Source organism: Protomyctophum bolini (genome assembly GCF_963924005.1).
Source record: "Protomyctophum bolini genome assembly, chromosome: 15".
Lineage (NCBI taxonomy): Eukaryota > Metazoa > Chordata > Actinopteri > Myctophiformes > Myctophidae > Protomyctophum > Protomyctophum bolini.
In genome coordinates this window covers 31631997-31650683 of record NC_137876.1, presented here as the reverse complement: position 1 = coordinate 31650683, position 18687 = coordinate 31631997, and the positions used below count along the sequence as shown (strand labels likewise).

At 41.4% G+C, this 18687-nt stretch overlaps 1 protein-coding gene across 2 annotated transcripts in view; it reads left to right on the top strand.

The window, feature by feature from the left end:
• sash1b (SAM and SH3 domain containing 1b) overlaps window positions 1-18687 on the top strand; it is a gene marked incomplete at its 5' end in the record, with an annotated part of 62526 nt that overhangs the window by 26324 nt on the left and 17515 nt on the right. Inside the window, 2 exons of one of the 2 annotated variants that reach the window (XM_080783164.1) lie at window positions 13713-13834; window positions 17691-17816. In XM_080783164.1, the coding sequence (XP_080639290.1) occupies window positions 17775-17816 (42 nt within the window). Of the gene's footprint in view, window positions 1-13712; window positions 13835-17690; window positions 17817-18687 lie in introns of those variants that run through there. The other variant, XM_080783163.1, reaches the window with a different exon arrangement.

The following is an 18687-nucleotide window of genomic DNA, read 5'->3' as shown; positions in this document are numbered from 1 at the left end:
CTTTACCTAGATCTCACAGGACATGGTTTAGACATTTTCTGATGTTTCAGACAGTGCAGTCTCTTGATGATTTCTATACATTTAGAGTCTGATTAGAACAGATTTACTATATATTCTGGTCACGAATACCACATTATCCCCCATTAACAGTAACTCTTCTAATGGACTGCATTGCTCCTACTGTAGGATTTGACTACCAAGACGTGCCTAGATTATAGATACATCATCTTCATTCTTCAGTGATCTGATGGTTGATGCTTGGTTCCCTCTGAGATATTCGGTTTCTGCTCATCAGCTGCAGCTACTCCCCCTGTAACAGTGCAGTATAGACTAGAGCGTCGCAGTCCCTCCCCCTTTCAGAACAACGAGTGGCCCAGGAAATGAATCTCAATGCATTTTCCTCATAGACTTTTCAGAAAGTATTTATTTAAAGACCTTTTAAGCGTCGTACGAAGCCAACTCTTGTCGTGACAAATCATGACAACACACACAATATTTTGGACCAAACAAAGAATTAGAAAGTAGAAAAAACAGCAGGTTTTAACACTTTTTGTAATCTTGTAATCTTTGTAATTTTGTGTGTGTTGTCATGATTTGTCACGACAAGAGTTGGCTTCGTACGACGCTTAAAAGGTCTTTAAAATAAATACTTTCTGAAAAGTCTATGAGGAAAATGCATTGAGATTAATTTCCTGGAAGGGGGAGGGACTGCGACACTCTATAGCAACAGGCGTCTGTCTGACTGACATACATGTGTGTCTCACCTCCAGTGTATGAGGTAATGAGGCGCAGGGCAGAATATGCACTGTAAAATGCAAGGCTATTTTAAGCTTTGTTGGCAGAGGAAGAAGGCATCTGTTGATGACATCCCGCCAGAATTTCAACAACCATGGAAATCCGGAGCGACCTGTACATAGTACATACTGCATTGAAGTGATGTGTCTGAGCAATGATCATCTGCCATGCTTTGATGTCTTTGTTTCCAGGGAGGGAGATGTGCCTTGAAGCACCTGCACTGTAGAATCCTCATTTAACACATTTGGTTCCATTTCTAGATTTTGTACACTCTCAGAGAAAAATTAACACTCAGGATGTTAGTGTGTGCTCTCTATATCCATTGTGTCTGGGGTGGACTAGAGATTAGGACTCTATAATGAAGAAAGAAGAAAAAGATTGAAATTGCGCTATTGACAACGTGTGTGTGTGTGTGTGTGTGTGTGTGTGTGTGTGTGTGTGTGTGTGTGTGTGTGGAAACTATATGCAAAAAGCTCTATATTCTCAATCTCAACTGATATTCTTGTGTGTGGGGGGGTTATAATTCACAGCACAACCAACAATATTTTTTGCTTAAATCTGAATTCTCAGCATAAAATGGAGGATGTGGGTGTTCCAGTGATAGTGGAGGTGGGTTGCCATAAGGAAATGCAGAATGTGCATTTTTGTGAGAAATGTCAGGAAGCTGTGTGTCAGGTATTGTAGTAGTCAGCCCAGCAGCATGAACCCTATCAATCCTCTTGTTTCTTCCTGTGTATAGAATACACTGCCTTCTCACTCTAGTTGGGTGCAGTGTTGTTTTTGGCAGCAGATTTTGATTTTAGTTTTTTTTAGTCACATTTTAGGCAACAACAACAGGGTTTAAGTCCACCCGGACGGGTGGACAGTAATTACAATACTGTGCACTTTTATATCTGTTGGATCATAACATATGAATACTATAATCCACCACTCGAAGGGGAAGACAGATCCCAACAACACAATGACAAAAATACATACAGACAGATACATCGCATTACTCACACTGAACATCATTCAGAACGGGTAAGGACTAGTAACGTAAAATTGTCCATTCATTGTCAATGGGAATTTAATGTTTGTGTAGGAGGGAAATCTATAATAGCCATATTCACACGGCTGCCATCTTGCCAATTGCCATTAAGTTAATGGCAGGGTGGCAACTTTGTCAATGCAAAAACTTCAACACAGCCGCTGATTGAATATGGTCTATTGAAGCGCCCAGCCAGCTGGAGGTTGCTGCTGCTTGGAAGTGAACCCTTTGCAGAAACATAATTATTTTATCATTTGTCTGGGCTAATTTGATTTGCAGACAGCAGTGTATTCAGTGGCAGTAGAAGGACATTGGACCAGAGGCTATCTTTGACTGACTTAAAGACCACCAAAAAAAAAAATCTTCCTTACCTAGGCTAGGTAGGCTACTGTATTACTCAGCAGCTGCCCCTGGACCCTGGTCTGACTTGGCTCAAAACAATGTGCTTAATTGCATGACTGAAAATGGTGTCTCAAAGTAATATATCTGTCTACTGAAATTCATGGCAACAGGCAGTTCAGTCAGACAACTCAAGGAGGATGTAATATATATATTTATTGAATATAAGATAATCAATGCAATATATTTATTATGGTTTGGCGATGTATTGGATCTGCTTTTTAGGTACTCAGGATCAAGCGCATCAGTCCCGACCATAGGGACTCTGAATCCCTCCGTACCTAAAACAGTAGATCCAAAACGACAGGTGGTAGCTGGGGTGGAGGTGGGTGAGCACTTTGTATACCGCAGCGTAGAGTATACAATAGAAAGCAGCAAGCAAGCAAGCAGAATTGAGCGCAGGTTGTATGACAGCAGCACGCTGATACAACGGCAGTGGGCCAGCAAGAAGGCAAAGGATGTATGACAGCAGCACGCTGATACAACAGCAGTGGGCAAGCAAGAAGGCAGAGGAATGCAAACCTCTGGTTCAAGTAGCCGGTATGAGAGATGGGGTGAGCTGTGATTGGCTGAGTGAATCATGCGGATGATGCTGCGGTGGCCCAATTAACGGCCGGCGCGCTGACTGAGGTTCCCTGACTGAACTTGCTCTGCGCATGTCTACGACAGGCGCAAATGCTCATTATGATGAAAGTTAATAAGTAGTTCAATTACACTTTCAGACTATATGACCAACAGTTGTAACTACTGGCCATTATCCATGTATTACAATTAGAATTGGGCATTCAGCATCAACGTCAAACCATACTGTATCCTCCATACAGTATGGAGGATAGAAGCCCTACTTTGTGCCTTTTTTGATTGATTGATTGAAATATTTATTAACAGTTTGCAGAATTACAGTACATTTCAAGCACAAACTCAATACAAAGACTTAACTGTGAGTGGACGACCCAATTAAGCATTACACTTGTTTACAATCGTAATGCTTAATTGGGTCGAATCTTGTGGACCAGACCCATTGCAAGATGCTGTACTCTGTCGTCGACCCTAAGGGCCGATTCATACTCCTGTTTCGGCGCTGTAGTGCCGAAATGATTTCGGCTCGTCAGAAATTTTCAGTAGCACCGAAGAGCCGACTTTAGGACGGTACCCGCCCCCCCGAACCTCAAATGACGTCAAATTGTAGGCTCTACAGAGCCGAACCGACTTTTATTCGGCTCTAAAATAGGAGTATGAATCGGCCCTTAGCCATTCCAGCCTGTCAAAGTGGGCAGGGGTGAGGTGGGTTCGGTGGGTTCGGTGGGCCAAGTAGGAGCCTGGCCAGTTTGTTTTGGGACGTCTGGAGCCTTGTTTTAAGGGCCTTTGAGGTGCTGTGGTACCAAGAGGTGCATGCATAGTCAAAGAAACCTTGTACGAGGGCTCCTGTTAAGGCCTACTGTATTGCATTTAGCAAGTCATCTATTCTCCATTCAATATCCAAGGAAGTCTAAATGTTATTTAGATTTTAGTGTATAGCATATAGGTCTACTACTACTACTACTTCTATCATGAAGCAAATGGATAGATTCAGCTTTTGATTGACTCAGTGATGGGTTCAGAGAAATCATGGTAAAATTGCATTAAAGAGAGAAGAGCAAGGGGGAGAGGCAGTGAAAGGGAGAGGGGATGAGAAGAAAGAAAAGAGGAGAGCGATACATACACGAGGGAGGGAAAAAGGAGGGAAAGTAGGACAAAGAAGGTGGGGAAAATGAGGCTTATGCAAAAATGAGCGCTAAGGACAAAGAGTGAGCGAGATGGTAGTCACGTGAGGAAAGAGAGAGGACATGAAGACAAACGGGTTGGGTTTGAGGTTAGAGAGAGAGAGGCTTTCAATCAAGAAAACAACTGTGGCCCACTGAAGCTGCACAAAGTGCTGAGGGGGAGAGGGCCCAATTTGAAAGGGCATTAAACCAGAGACAATTGAATTTCAGTTAAGGGCCCACTAGAAAATCCTGTGAGATAGAACAAAGTAAATGGGCGAAGCACAGCAATTCTTTCTGCATTAATGTAACATTCCCGTATAATCGGGATGAATTTCAGTTACATGCGAGTCACGCATGTTTTTAAACAGTATGTAGATCCTTTTGGGTGTCTTTTTGGTAGTATTACTGTCACTTTAGAGAAATGGCTGTGGTTGTAGTAGCCGTGGACTGAGTGACCAATGCTTGGCTTTCAGTGCTGTGTGGAACTCACAACAGCATGTTTTATTTTAAGGTTTAATATAGTTTTATTATTTAATAGCTTTGCTAATTGTTCCTTGTCAAAGTCTCCCAACTAGAGCCCTGCACAGGACTGTATAAAGCATTACACTTGTTTACAACAGGGTCCACCATTTTCAATTCATCAGAACATTTAGAAACGTACAAATACACACTTATATAAAATCACACCCGTGTGAAGTGAGCACTCATCATCATCGTACACTCGTACAGTACATCATCAAGAATGGTGGTCCCTTATTGGCCAAATGTTCCCACCGACATCTGAATGGTTCACCGATTTGTTCGTCTACATATAACATAAAGTTTCCCTTCATTGTCAATGGCGTTTAATGTTTTGATGTTTAATTTCTCCTTTCATTGTCAATGGCAAATATTGAGATGTGTGGGGACAAGATTTAGCGGACATTTGACCTGAATTCCCCTTTCATTGTCAATGGCAAATATTGAGATGTGTGAGGACAAAAGCGCCCCTCAAAAAATCTCTTCTTATCATCGTACATCATGACGTAAAATAGACGATTTGCTCAGACACTACGTAAAATTGTCCATTCATTGATTGTCAGTGAGAATTTAGGACAAAAATAGACACTAAGCCAATTTGCTCAGACACATTACACAATGTGACGTAAATTCTCCATTCATTGTCAATTGGAATTTAATGTTTGTGTAACATGAAAATCTACACTAATGGCTGAATATAGGAGGGGCTAGCACCCCAAAAAAAACAGGAAACCATCATATAAATTTAATCAAAATAATAAATAAATTAAATTGCAGCCGTCCGTAGGTGCGCTTTGAGAGCGGTTTTGAAGGAGTCAAAGGATTCACATGTCTTAATGGCTGTTGGTAGTATAGATATAAAAAAATAGGCATCTATTTTTGGTGAAGGCATGCTGCGTCGCTGCCTAAGTGACGTCACTCATGTGACTCCTGTCTCTCGCAGAGCTATAGTGTAAGACAGAGTTATGACATTGGGGGTGCAGAAAACTGTTCATGCAGCCTGGAGAGTGACAAGCTGGAGTTTGAAATGCATCGTTTTCAATAAGGTCGGCGCAAATATCAGCAATATTAGGCATGTGTGCAAGATGACAACTGTTTTAAATTATTGTACAGTGACAACTAAACTTGTGCCTTCAATTTTGACACGTGCCCCAGAGCCAGAAGAGGCGTCTACCTTTTTATGTCTATGGTTGGTAGGGCGTTAATTTTGGTGGCATAGGAGTGAAATGAATTTAGTCCCTTGTTTGTGCCGAACATATCTGCACCAACTGCACCTAATAACCTACTCACTGCCTGGGGGCACCGATGGCCTGGTGCCTTAACCACCAGGCCATCGGTACCCCCAGGCAGTGAGTAGGTTATTAATAAATAGATGATGTAACTACATTTAGTAACAATTGATAAATGCGTCAGACCTGCCTAATTGCTTTGCCTTTGTATTGGATTGTTGTTGACTCCAGGCTGTGCTCCATGCTCCAGGTGTGCTACTTTACATCCGGTTTCTTCTTTTTTGGGGGGACCGCCCATTCCCACCCGCAGCTATTTGAAAACTGCCCGCTCTCACATTTGTGTTGGGATCCCACAGGACCTGCGGGATCCCAATGCAAGGCTCTACTCCCAACTATCTACCAGCAAATACGTAGTTAATTTACCATTTTACTTTATTGTACCTCTTGTGGTTTTGGTTCTAAGAGCCAAAGTGTGTAGTGTGTGATATGTAAGTACACTGTATAATGCATGACTCTAATAATTTTTTATCCTCCACTTTCGCTTCACTTGCCATGGTTCAAATATTTTGCATTATTAAAGGTTGGTGATAGTTTTTCAACAAGGTCGCTCAGTTCCTGTAAGTGCACTTCAATAGAAATGTACAGTTTATCACTATGGTGGTTTAAGGATCACCTTTTGGAGGGCTTTGAAGGCCTCCAGCAACAACATTTTGTGACCCAACTGGTTGCATTCACATGAAATAAGGAGAACATGCTCAACCTTCTTGATTTGAGAAGCTTAACCGGGTGCTGCTGAATCCACAAAATGACTCCAGATTTTTTTATTATTATGTATGAACAGCAGGTATATGTCATTCTTATCTATTGCTGCACATTTGACGTTCAGGCATAAACCCCTTCTTGAGCATGCAATTTGCGTGCAAGTGAATTGTACGGTACATTGTAGAAGGGGTTTATTCTGAAATTGGGTCAATGCGACAATAAATAAGTGACTTACAGTATATCTGAGTTCTGTCTGTAACATTATTTTTATCTTGTGCATTGATGTGAATATATTTAATGAAGTATATGTAAAGTGAAATGTTAAAAAGTAAAAGCCACTTAATACATAATAGTCATTATAAACAAAATGTGAATATGTTGTACTACATTCAATATTATATATTGCCAACAGATAAGTAATTTCAGTTGCCTATGTATACTCAAAATATTCCTTTATTCCTAGTTGTTTAATTGCAATTATATATTTTTTGTTTACTCCCCCTATCTTAGGTCTAGAAGACAAATCAGCTAAATGTAAGACTGAACATAGATTGAGAAATGTGGCTCAGAGGGTGTTTAAGCTTAACACTTGGCCAGAAGTCGGTGTCACGGAAGAACAGAATAGAAATGTGACAAATTGTCACACCTGCCTGTTATAATCAATGTTGGAAGTGCTTTCATTATTGTCCACCAGGCAGAAGGCATGGGGGGTGTGTGTGTGTGTGTGTGTGTGTGTGAAGTAATATTGCATTGCATCGCAGCCTTCCAATCAGCCTTGTCAATTATTCAGCCTCATCCTGTACGTCCACTTACCTAGTTGGCAGCAGCTAATAATCACTGCAGGTACTCGACCTGTCATGTCACATTGACCTGTGTTGTTTGGTTGTAATTGTTCCCTCTTCCCAGTGTGTGCATTCACTGCACTAGCAGCGCTGAGAGTTGCGATTGCATCATTGTATAGCCTATGCTGCCTTCCAGTTATACCTTAAAGTAAAAAAAATATTATTATTAATTAAAATTATGACGTAATGAACGGGGCCTCCTGATCCTTAAGGCCGCCCCTGTGTGTGAGTGTGTGTGTGTGAGTGTGAGGGAGAATATGCTGTACATGCACACGTGCGTCCATGTTGAACAAAATGCCTCAAATCTTGAACACAGCGTGCGATTTCCGTGAAATTATGCACGCACATTCCCACTAGGCAGAGGAAGAAATGCCACAAAATCTAATCAGCTTCATGGTGGCGCTATAACAGGCCAATTCATGTTTTCACCTATAACTGCATCGATATGTGTACAACTTTGTATGCGCACTACTAAACATTATGAATACACTGTTACGTGTTATAACTTATATATGTATTTGTATTGCCCTGTTATTATACAACCACCAGACAGATTATGGCAAAAAATATATATGTACTCCTATACTACTTATATTTGGCTACTCCTACACATTTTGTGCAAAATTCTAACTTAAAATGCTCACTTAAAAAAAACACATTTGCTAGGGAATTAATTGTATTGTTTCATGCTTCTTTACAGCATGCTCAAGCTTCGACAAGTCAAGTCCTAATATACGTTTGTTTGTTAGTTACTTAGTTCCTGTATTAGAAGGTCAATCTTGCAAGAAGGAAACACTGAGAGCAAAGCCCCAGCTGGATTTTTTTTATTTGATAATGAGTTTTCAGCTGAACTACTCTGGATTCTCAGGCAATTCTCAATATGTTTGGCAGTTAGCTGTGGTTAGGACAGAGCCATTTGTGGATGTTGCGTAGCCTCAATACCTTGGATGTCCTTGGAAAGGCAGAGGAGTAGGTCATCTGAGAGCATGGCAGAGGAAATAAATAAGGTTTGACAAGAGATGTGGTAGTCCGCTCTGTTGGGACATCTCTAGCAGACCCTGTGGTTGTCAGAAGATGTGAGTGCAGTTGGTGAGCCTGTGATTGTCAAAAGATGCAAAGATGCATCTTTTGACAATCACAGGCACATCAACTACTTGCGGGTGTAGTTGGTGAACGGTGTCTCAGGAACAGGGGCTGTACATCGGCATGGCACTGCCAGAAGAGGCTCTGCCATCTTTCACTCAGACAAACAGGAGGTGGAGTCATTCTGACAGGGATGGCAGCTCTCTGAAGCAGGTTATGAACTAAAAGTACCTCTTACACGGTGCACTTTGTAAGCCAGTCTTTTTGAGGGGCGCTGCACGCTAGCCCCTCTTATGCCCAGCTTTGTGTGTTTGTGTGTACCCCATAACGATGATTTGATTGGCTGAGCACCCCACAGCGATGATTTGATTGGCTGAGCACCCCATAGCGATGATTTGATTGGCTGAGCAATGTACTATTGAGGATAAAATGTGAGGACAGAAAAGTGAGGACGCCACAAGTGATTAGCCCGGTTGGATTTGAGAATAAAAAGTGAGCACAGAAAAGTGAGGACGCCAATTGTGATGATGTATGATAAGAGCGCCCCTCACTTCACTTCATTTTTTATTTAAGTCTTTCCCAACACCTCTGTAATATTGTCACGCTAATCAAATGTATGAATTCCTCTGCTACCTATGTGCTATGTGCTTGCCTTTTACTGCATGTGCTTTTCATGTAAAATTCCAACAAGTGTCCAAAGGGCACTTCCTTTCCTATGGGACCAATCCACTTTCTGTTATTGTTTTCACCCGGCATAGAATGACCTCATTCCAGGGGCCCCCATAATCTTACACTGCATGATCGACAGCCGCAAATTGGCCCCGGCTCTGCATCTCATAGGGGACGTGGGAGGCTTGAGGATCTTGTGGACTTGTTGTGGAGTGTGCTGCTGAATTGATAATACAGCTGGAGACAGTGTGAACTGGCAGCCATGTCTCAGTCACAAGAGGGTAATTACCAAATTACCAGAGGGGGTCGGATGAAATTATTTCAGCACCTCTGAATTAAACATGCCCCAAGGAATTGGAAGAATCCACAGGCTGCTTCATGACAAGATGGAGCATATACTGTAGCAGTGCACAGGATTCTTTAGAATGTTGACAGGACAATTGAAATCTTTGTTAAAAAAACAACAACATTTGAGTGAAATCTGATGCATTTTTAATAGTGGGTTATATCTTCATTACACATGCTCCAAGAAATGGGAACGGTGTGAAGGCTAATTAAGGTTCCTTCATAGTGGACAGTGTGAAGGTTACCTCACCTTGAGGAGGAATGCTGAACAGTCCAGTGTTCTCTGCAATGGTTTCTTATCATTAAAGGGAATATTGAGGTTGCTGAAATGTACGTTGGCCTCTGTCGATTCACAAAATGAATGGCAGAGTTCCTGAATGTGCTTTAAGAGAGGAACAATGTACAGTACAGGCCGCTTTACTTTAAAACATAGAGCAACCAACTAGGGATCTATCTATGGATAGGAATAATTCACCTAGGCCACAGCACTACTAGAGGAAACACAAAATAATCCAGTATACAGTATAAATGGCATAGTTTCCATGCATGAATCGTGTTACATTTTGTGATATCTATGGAATTTATTTCAGCACTGCTACATTAAACATGTCCCAAGGACAAGGGAAATGCATTAGTTAAAATAACTGTTAGGAATTTAAATTAATGTTTAAAATGCCCTTCAGATTTGCTAGATTTAGTGCTTTGGACAAAAGATTTGCCCTCTGCACACTCTATAAACTCTAAATCTTCTTTAGAGTAATTTTTAAACCACTTAAACCCAATATACTTTGTTGTACATCAAAGTGAAAAATAACATCTACATCCTCATACAGCGGTCCGTCCATTGTGAGCTTGTAGATCTGTTACTTTTGCAAGCAAATACATGAACGGTGAATGATCCTACTGTTAAGAGAAGATTTAGGAAATAATTTTGTATCTATGGGAAAAACAAACAAACATTGAGGGCCAGGTTGTGATGGACGTGGTCGTGGGTGAATGGGATGGTACTAGATTCCGATTTTCAAACGCACGCAAAACTATGTTTGATCATATCTATTTTGTCTTCCCCCTCTGATATTACTTTTCTGAGAGGTTGAGAGACCGGGCTCATATGCAGCTTGTGTGTTGCTGAGTGACGGCACACATGTCACAGTGTCACCCCACTCATCAAATCCATTCCTCATTGGAATATGTCAAAACCCACTTAGCAGCCAGGCATGGCTGGTTAGGATATTCCTCCTTTCATTAGCGGACCCAAAAGCCTGTCAGTCTAGTCTCGACTGGGATGGCTAGCTGGAACAATTCCAATTACATTCTATATTGCCATACGATCTGTGGTAGTCGATCTATTGAAAATGAGGATATACAGTTTTGCTGTTACTTTTGAAATAATTGAATTGCTTCTTAAATGCACTATATTTGTGCATTTTGTTTATGCATTGTGCATTCATATATATTGTCCCTCTCAAATAAACACTAAGTAAGTAAATACAGGTACAATGGGTACTTTGACAACGGGTACAAAGTACCCCGGGTACAACGCGTAATGCATAACATAACTGGAGGAACCGGGGGAAAAAAGCTGGTGCAAATAAAAAGTTAAAAACAAATGCACTTCTTGAAAGCTCTCTCTTCGGCGGTCAAAGCTTATGACCATGCCGATGCACCAGCTTGTCACATATGACGGGAGAGCTGGAGACATGACAAGAGATGAGCTGGCTCGCAGACGGGGCAATGGCATCCATCTCCAGGTCCCCTGTGTGCACCAAGGTGACGGACAGCCCACCGTTGTGTAGCCAGGCGGAAAACTGCCCTTTCTAGCATTGGCTGTCTTGGCCCCTGGCACTGCTTTTACAGAGTGTGCCCATCTCCTTCGCACATCTTCCTTCCTTTCTCTCTCTCTCTCTCTCTCTCTCTCTCTCTCTCTCTCTCTCTCTCTCGCCTTTTTTGAGTGGTGCAACCACTCCAAGGAACAGCAATGTCCGTGTTCACCTATGTACCTGTCCTATGTGTCTATGAGTCCGCCTATGATGAGCACGAGTATGACTATTAGTACCAGTAGGGGCGCTGTTGTGCCAGAGAGAGAGAGAGTGCTGCACTGTTGCCTGCTAATGAGAGCGAGAGAGAGAGAGAGAGGGGGGGGGGGGGGGGGGGGGGATTATAATAAGAATATTATAATGTTATGTACTAAAAACAAAATCTAACATTTGCCACAGACACGGGCATGTCTTTGTCACAAACACATTTGTTTGTGTACAGACATATTGATGCCCTTTTCAGCTGCCAGTACTACTGATCTGGAGCTACACGAAACACACAGTGCGGTCCAACCGGAATGAGGTGTGCATATAGGCTCTGTATAACTGTGGTTTAATGAGTCTTACTTACAGAAGGTGAAAGATTAAAGAATAGACAAAGAAAAACAGGATTTTCCCACCCATAACATTGCAGACTTACCATGTGGTTATCAGAGAAAGGGGTCACCGCCCATAAGACCTCCTTAAGGAGAATGTAAAGATGCTGCATTTGTTTTGGAGTAGAAAGCAGGAGAAAATCCCATCAGTGTGTTCCTGTAGTTTTTACACTGAATGATACTGTTTGGTGTAATGTACACTGTTGTTCACTGCTGGAACAACTGGTTAACACTGTTGCCTCTCAGGCCTTTTTTCATCAAAATAACGTTGGTTCTAGAACTGGTTCCATTCTAGATCCTTGGAACCTCGGTGCTTTCACGTATACCGTCCGCGAACCGGCTTGTGTTTCAACTTTCCACTAGTTTAAAGCGACATTGTAATTAGGGGCAGGAGTCTTCAGTTGTCCCAGGTTCGATTCCAGGCCTGGCCAGCAATGTGTCGAATATGACCCGTCAAAATGTCCTTTTAATGGGGGACATTTTAACTTGAAAGTGCAGTTACAGTTTAATTTGTCTTTTTGTTGATTTGAAATGGGGTTCTTATTTGGGGTCTCATTTGTTTATTTCATCAGCAGGGGTGAGGAGGATGGATGTTTGAGATGCCATTCTTAATTTGGATTATTTTTGATGGGTAACTTGCCATTCTGAGTCATCACTTGGTGTCACCAGGGCAGTAAGATTGATTCTGTCAAAGTGTTGCTATTTGCTGCCACCTGCTGGTTTCTAGCCTGTTATTGTTGGATTAAGAATCATTTAAAGAAGAATTGTTCCATGTACTGTTATTTTAACAGAGGTAGACATAATTTATTTATTCAGAGCTAAGCCTACTTTTATCAACTTGATTAACTTTTAAAGGGAATGCAGGGTGAAGAGAGTGAGACAGGAAGTATGGGAGGAGGGACAGAGAGGATTATGGGTGGATGACAACAAAGATTATGAGTCAGACTTGAACCCACAATTTTGGTAGTGCTGGATAGCCTGTATGCCTTTGCTCTCTAAGCACTGCAGTTGTGATACTTTGATGTTGGTCTACACATACATTCCTGTTGGGAATATACAGCATTGGTTGGTTCAGATTCAGTAGGTAATGCTCACACACACACACACACACACACACACACACACACACACACACACACACACACACACACACACACACACACACATCCATGTAAACATCCATCCACAGATTCCACACACATCCATGTAAATGGGCCAGAGTTAGCCAGAAGCTAATTTTCATCTGTAGTCCCTGAGCAGCCTCTTAAAATGATGATAAAACTATCCATACAAAAACACATACAACAATAAAACTATCCATACAAAAACATACAATACAGTACAGGAACAAATTAACATTGTACAGTAACAGGGGACAGAACAACCGTAGAGTGATCTTAAAAGCACACTTAACCCAGAACCAAGCACCTTTTAATTGTGTATTGTCTCCCTTTCACTCTTACATACACTCTCCCATGTATATAATGTAACACACATACAGTAACAGTACAGACACGGTTTTGCTTACACGCACACACACACACACACACACACACACACACACACACACACACACGCACACGCGCACACAATCACTCTATATTCACACACGTGTGCATGCACACAACACAACTAGCCACAGCGGCACACATACACTGTACATGTGCACACACAGACAGATACACACATTAATTTTAAAACTCAGCAGAGGTGGTGGTTTATTTGAACTTGTGAGTCAGCCAGTCCCTGTGGGCTGCAGCTGGAGAGAGTGTGGGAGCCACACCCAAGAGCTCCATCGTCACATGTGGTTGTCCCCCTGGCAAAAAAGGAAAGGGGGAAAAAAAAGAAAAAGAAACTCAGATTTATGCACGCTGGACTCCCCTCCCCTTGACTCCGGCGTGCATTGTTCTCCATTCACTGAGCTGAGTAAAGTTTCAGTGAGTTGGAACTGAGGAACCAGAACAAGACGTTGCCTGTGTATCTTAGCCAGTCTCAGGCTTGTGGTAAGTGTATTTTTATGTTTTTCCTGGGCATGAACCCGCTGTTTTGCTGCTACTGTAGTTTTATCTCATTGAGAAACATCTTCATTCAGCATTTAGAATGACAGCCATAAAGCATTCACTACAGGCTTTTGTTGTTGATTGTTGAGCAGACTTGATGGCTGTTGGTTGTGGATTAATGAAGACATTCAAACAAAGTTCAGAGTTAGTTCTCAATTTGTTTTGTTTTACAACTCCCTGTCAACGGTGATCGTTAGCATTAGTACCCATTCACAGAACCTTGACATTGACAACTTGGCATTTTTCTCTTTTCAATCTGAGTCTTACATTGATGCATTCCACTGAAATTAGATTAGTGGGTGGATCGCCAAATGAATGACTGGGCTATACCAAAGGAGACATACATGTGTTTAATAAGGCTCAATGATGTCTGTTTGAATTGCATATAATATGGACAAATTTAATTACCGGTACATGCAGAAGTTTCAGTTGAACAGAGTTATAGAGCTAACCCTGTCTGGCATAATCGCAATCACATCAGCCCAGATGTGCCATTCCCACTGGTATCATTCCTAGCTGCCCTGAGCCGGGTAGAGTTTTATATCCTTGCTGTTTGTTTTAACATACTTGTTGCACGCACCAGATGGGTGGATTTGATCCGATTAAGATTGCATCGTTTAAGTAAGTTGTCAATCACAGAAGGTGTGATTCCAAGCTAGGTATCTAAACATTCTGGCACTTGGGTGTGTTACTTATTTGTCAACCCCACCTATCTGCTTCTCTAAGTAAGTTAAAATGAAAACCACAAACTCTTAAGTTCTGGACCTTGATTCTTGTTCGCTAAACGGAGGAGACAAGACGGATGAACTGTAAAAACACTCATTAGACTTCTGGCCTCAGGGGCATGTGGATCTTTTGTCTGCCTCCGAGATGCTGCTCAACCCTAACCCTAATCATTGTCAGGAGAGAAACGCAACCCCACACTCTCCTTTTCAAGCCTCTCAGCAGAACAAATATGTCTGTGGTTGATGGATCATGCCTCAGTTTTGGTTTGGAGACCTTTAATCTGTAGAAGAAAAGTATATTGATGAATGGGGAGGTTTTTGAAAGGGAAGTTTCTTTTTAGAGCATTTTCAGAGTGAAAATTCAGGAGGGTACTTATGTTGTATTTCATATTGCAGGAGGCCTATTTTATTAAAGGCAGTTTATTTTGACTGCTGACTGTAATGGCATTACAGTATCTATTGTATAATGCATACACACAATGTACAATTACGGTTAAGTATACACACTTATCCAGGCTGACTTTACTAAGTGCAAGATTAAACAGGGTAATTGGACAAATAAATAGTGTGCAGAAAAACACCCATGTCTAACACCCCCCAGGGTGGTTGTGTCGCATGTTCTGACCACAAAGGCCAATGATGTAAATATACCAGACAAGGTGGATGTGGCCACAGCTGTGGCACAGATAAACGGGGATGTACAGTGAGTGCACTGTACAATCCTGAGTATTCATTGAAATGGGTCCATTTCTAAATGTACTGTACTGAGGATTTGATTGTATACCATACCATGTATATGTCTATGTATATGTGGATGGTATACTGTACACCACAAAGAGCTGCTCATGTTAATCAGTGACAATATGACGCAGCACCACTGTTTGATTTATTCAATATTTATGTAGGGTGGTTCTCTTTGCTAGGGTGTATATATACAGTGCACAGCATGTCTCTAGCATGTCACATTTTTCACTCGAGCGAGCAGCAACAAGATCATATGACAAAGTATAAATTAATAGTCTTTAATAGCACCCGGGGAAATGCGATGCCATGTGGTCTAATCACAATAGGCTGTTTATGTGGCACAGTGGCAGTTTGAAGACGTACTGCAGCCAGGCACAGCGTTGTCCTCATCATCCTCATTTATGGACAGGCTGAAAAGACAGCCAGATTTTCATGCAGCGTTCGACCCTGGGGCATGTCATTTACCAAATGAATGGTCCCTCTTTTCTGGACTGTTGAGCCAGTCACTGAGCATCATACCACGAGACAAGTGAGCCTACAGTATTACTATTCACAGCGGACCACTGTTTTGAGCAGATGCATTTGCATACCTACAGGGAACGGCATGAGGGAGATAATGATAATAACTCTGTGTGGTACAGTTTATGGACATGCTGCATGCCCATTCTCCCATTGCTGACCAGAGAGACAGACATACTATTATGCTGCTTGTGTTTTGTCAACCAGCTGATCCCCTATTTGAGAGGCTGTTAAACAATGTATTATAGCATGATTTACACACTATAATGATCTTCTGTACTGTAGCTGTCTGATCATTGATAAGCTGTAGATAAAGAGTGTGTTCAGAAATGTGGAATCCTTCACATTAAAAGAAAAATAGATGCAATGAATTTGAGTTCAATGTTTAATTCAGTAGCCTTGAGAATATGCTCCAAAATACTTTTTGACGAATGCATCTGAAAGGACCACATATTGATCACTTGGAAGTGAAAGACAGTCACATCATGTAATTTGATAATCTGAAAGCTACTGGGCTATTTTAATCGGGCAATATTATGTGGAGATTTCTTTACTTATTTAATTATTTTATATTTATATAGAATATTGTCAACGATTACATGTGCTTGATTTAGACACATACCACTTCACAACCAAACGTAATTACGCTCATCCTCATGCTTATATATTGTATTTCCAGGTGTGGAATATGGATATAGTGTTGTACATGAAGTATTCTGGAGTCTGGACACTCACAAAGGTTACTGGGTTCTAAATCCCCTCAGCAAAAGATGATATATCACTTATTGTATCCGTATGACTCCCACACACATCCATGATGCGCCATAACACATCACGTACATAGCAGCACAATTGCAGGATATTTCCCAAAGTTTGTAGGGACTGAGACGTTTTTAAGATGGTGTCAAGACAAAGGACACACGTGTGATTTATGGAGGACTGACCCGTGGTCAGTGTGCTGTCGTGATATACGGTAGACTTAACCTACTGGCCTCTTGACTTCCCTGCTGGTGACTCCTGAAGTGGACCCAGCGATTGGGCCATGGCTGCGTCACACAGCACTTCCCCTGTCCCCGAGGGTCATGTCTTTAGTAGGCCTAAGGAGAGGGTTCACTGATCAGGAAGAATAGGGGTCCGGTGAACAGGCACAGTGCCAGTGTCAGAGACGCACAGAGAGATCATTTCAGTATTTCTATTTTTCCTGGGATTGCTGGGGGTGGGGTGACTGTTGCTTAAAAGCATTGGATTATCTTGAAGATGGTCATTATATCCTTTTTTCATTTGTATCTGTTGGAGTTGCACAGTAAAATCCTCTGTTAATTTAAATGGAACTTTTCTGATCCGTTTGGTTAATTTTATAGACTCAGACAGAGTTATACATTTTTACCTCTCTCATCTCAGTGTTTCCTTGTGTGCTGTTGATGTTGACTACTGTAGCTAGAGGAGTTGGCAAGATTAGTATTTGTCGAATTTTACTCTTATTTTATTAATTTTGCTATATTGGTTTTTTGGTTTTATCATAAATGCTTTTCTCAAGAAAAACAAGCAGAGAAACGGATGATGATATGCAGGTCTACAAGCCAATCGAACCTGGAAATATTGTGCATACACCATATGTTGCTGTTGTTGCTGATAGTATCTTAAATACAGACTTTTGTGAAACCAAAATCTATTCTGGATATTTGCTTTGTTTAGTTTGAGACCTTCGTTGCAACATTGTTGAACCCAGAACAGTACAGTAGTGTATTATTCACTGAATGTTTTACCTCTCCGATCTTCACTCATATGAAACTCTTGTGTTTTCTTGGCAGGATGGGTCGTTGGGTAACATTGATGATTTGGCTCAGGGATACTCAGAGTTCTACGGCACCTCAGTGAGTGACGTCTGTGCAAGGATGGAGGAGATACGCAAACGTAAAGTGGTAGATGCAAACATGGTAAGTAAGGTTGGTTTACACTGTTATATTATCCCAGTGGTTCTCACACTTTTACATTTCAAGAACTGCAGTTTGACATGCATTAGGCCACATTATCTTTTATCTACACTGGTTCTCATTGCCAAGACCACCAGGGTCTGAAACTCTGAGAGTTCAATTACCACCAAAGATTCTACAGTGTATTGAATCACATGAACCATATAGCTTCCCTATTCTGTCATAATAGGTGAACATTTGGTGAAAAAGGCAGAGCTTGTAGAGCAGCTATTTTTGAGATTTGGAGTGGAGGGGGAAAAGGTGGAGGCCAAGTATACACCCCTGGGGCACCACAGTAAATGAAGTATATACTGTAGGGTTTATGTGGTTAAAATAAATTTGACATTACAGTTTACAGACAGATTACAGTTTAATCAGCAAGATTATTATTATTTTTTGTATTGAAATGCCCTTTCATAATGTTTATTTACCTTAAACCACTTAAACCGTAACCAGTCAAACCCTCTATAATTAGTTGACTGGGATGCCCCAGGGCTCTGTTCCCCTAGGATTTCTCTCAACACCAAATCTCTCACAATGTGAGCTTGTAAATCAATTTTTGCTGAATGCTCGCCCCTGGTACTTCATGGTTCATGTGGTTAATTCTGTCTTAATGTCTTGATGCTTTATGTAAATTACTTTGAATTGCCTTGTTGTTGAAATGTCCCATACAAATACCTTGCCTTGCCTTTGTGATACTGGGACTGAGAAATTGACAACTTGCCAAATTTCACTGTATATAAACCAACGCACATGGACACCAGGGACCTCAAGTCAGACAGTCCTAGACCTACTGTAGGAAACATGCATTCTGACTACTGTATGACTATATGAC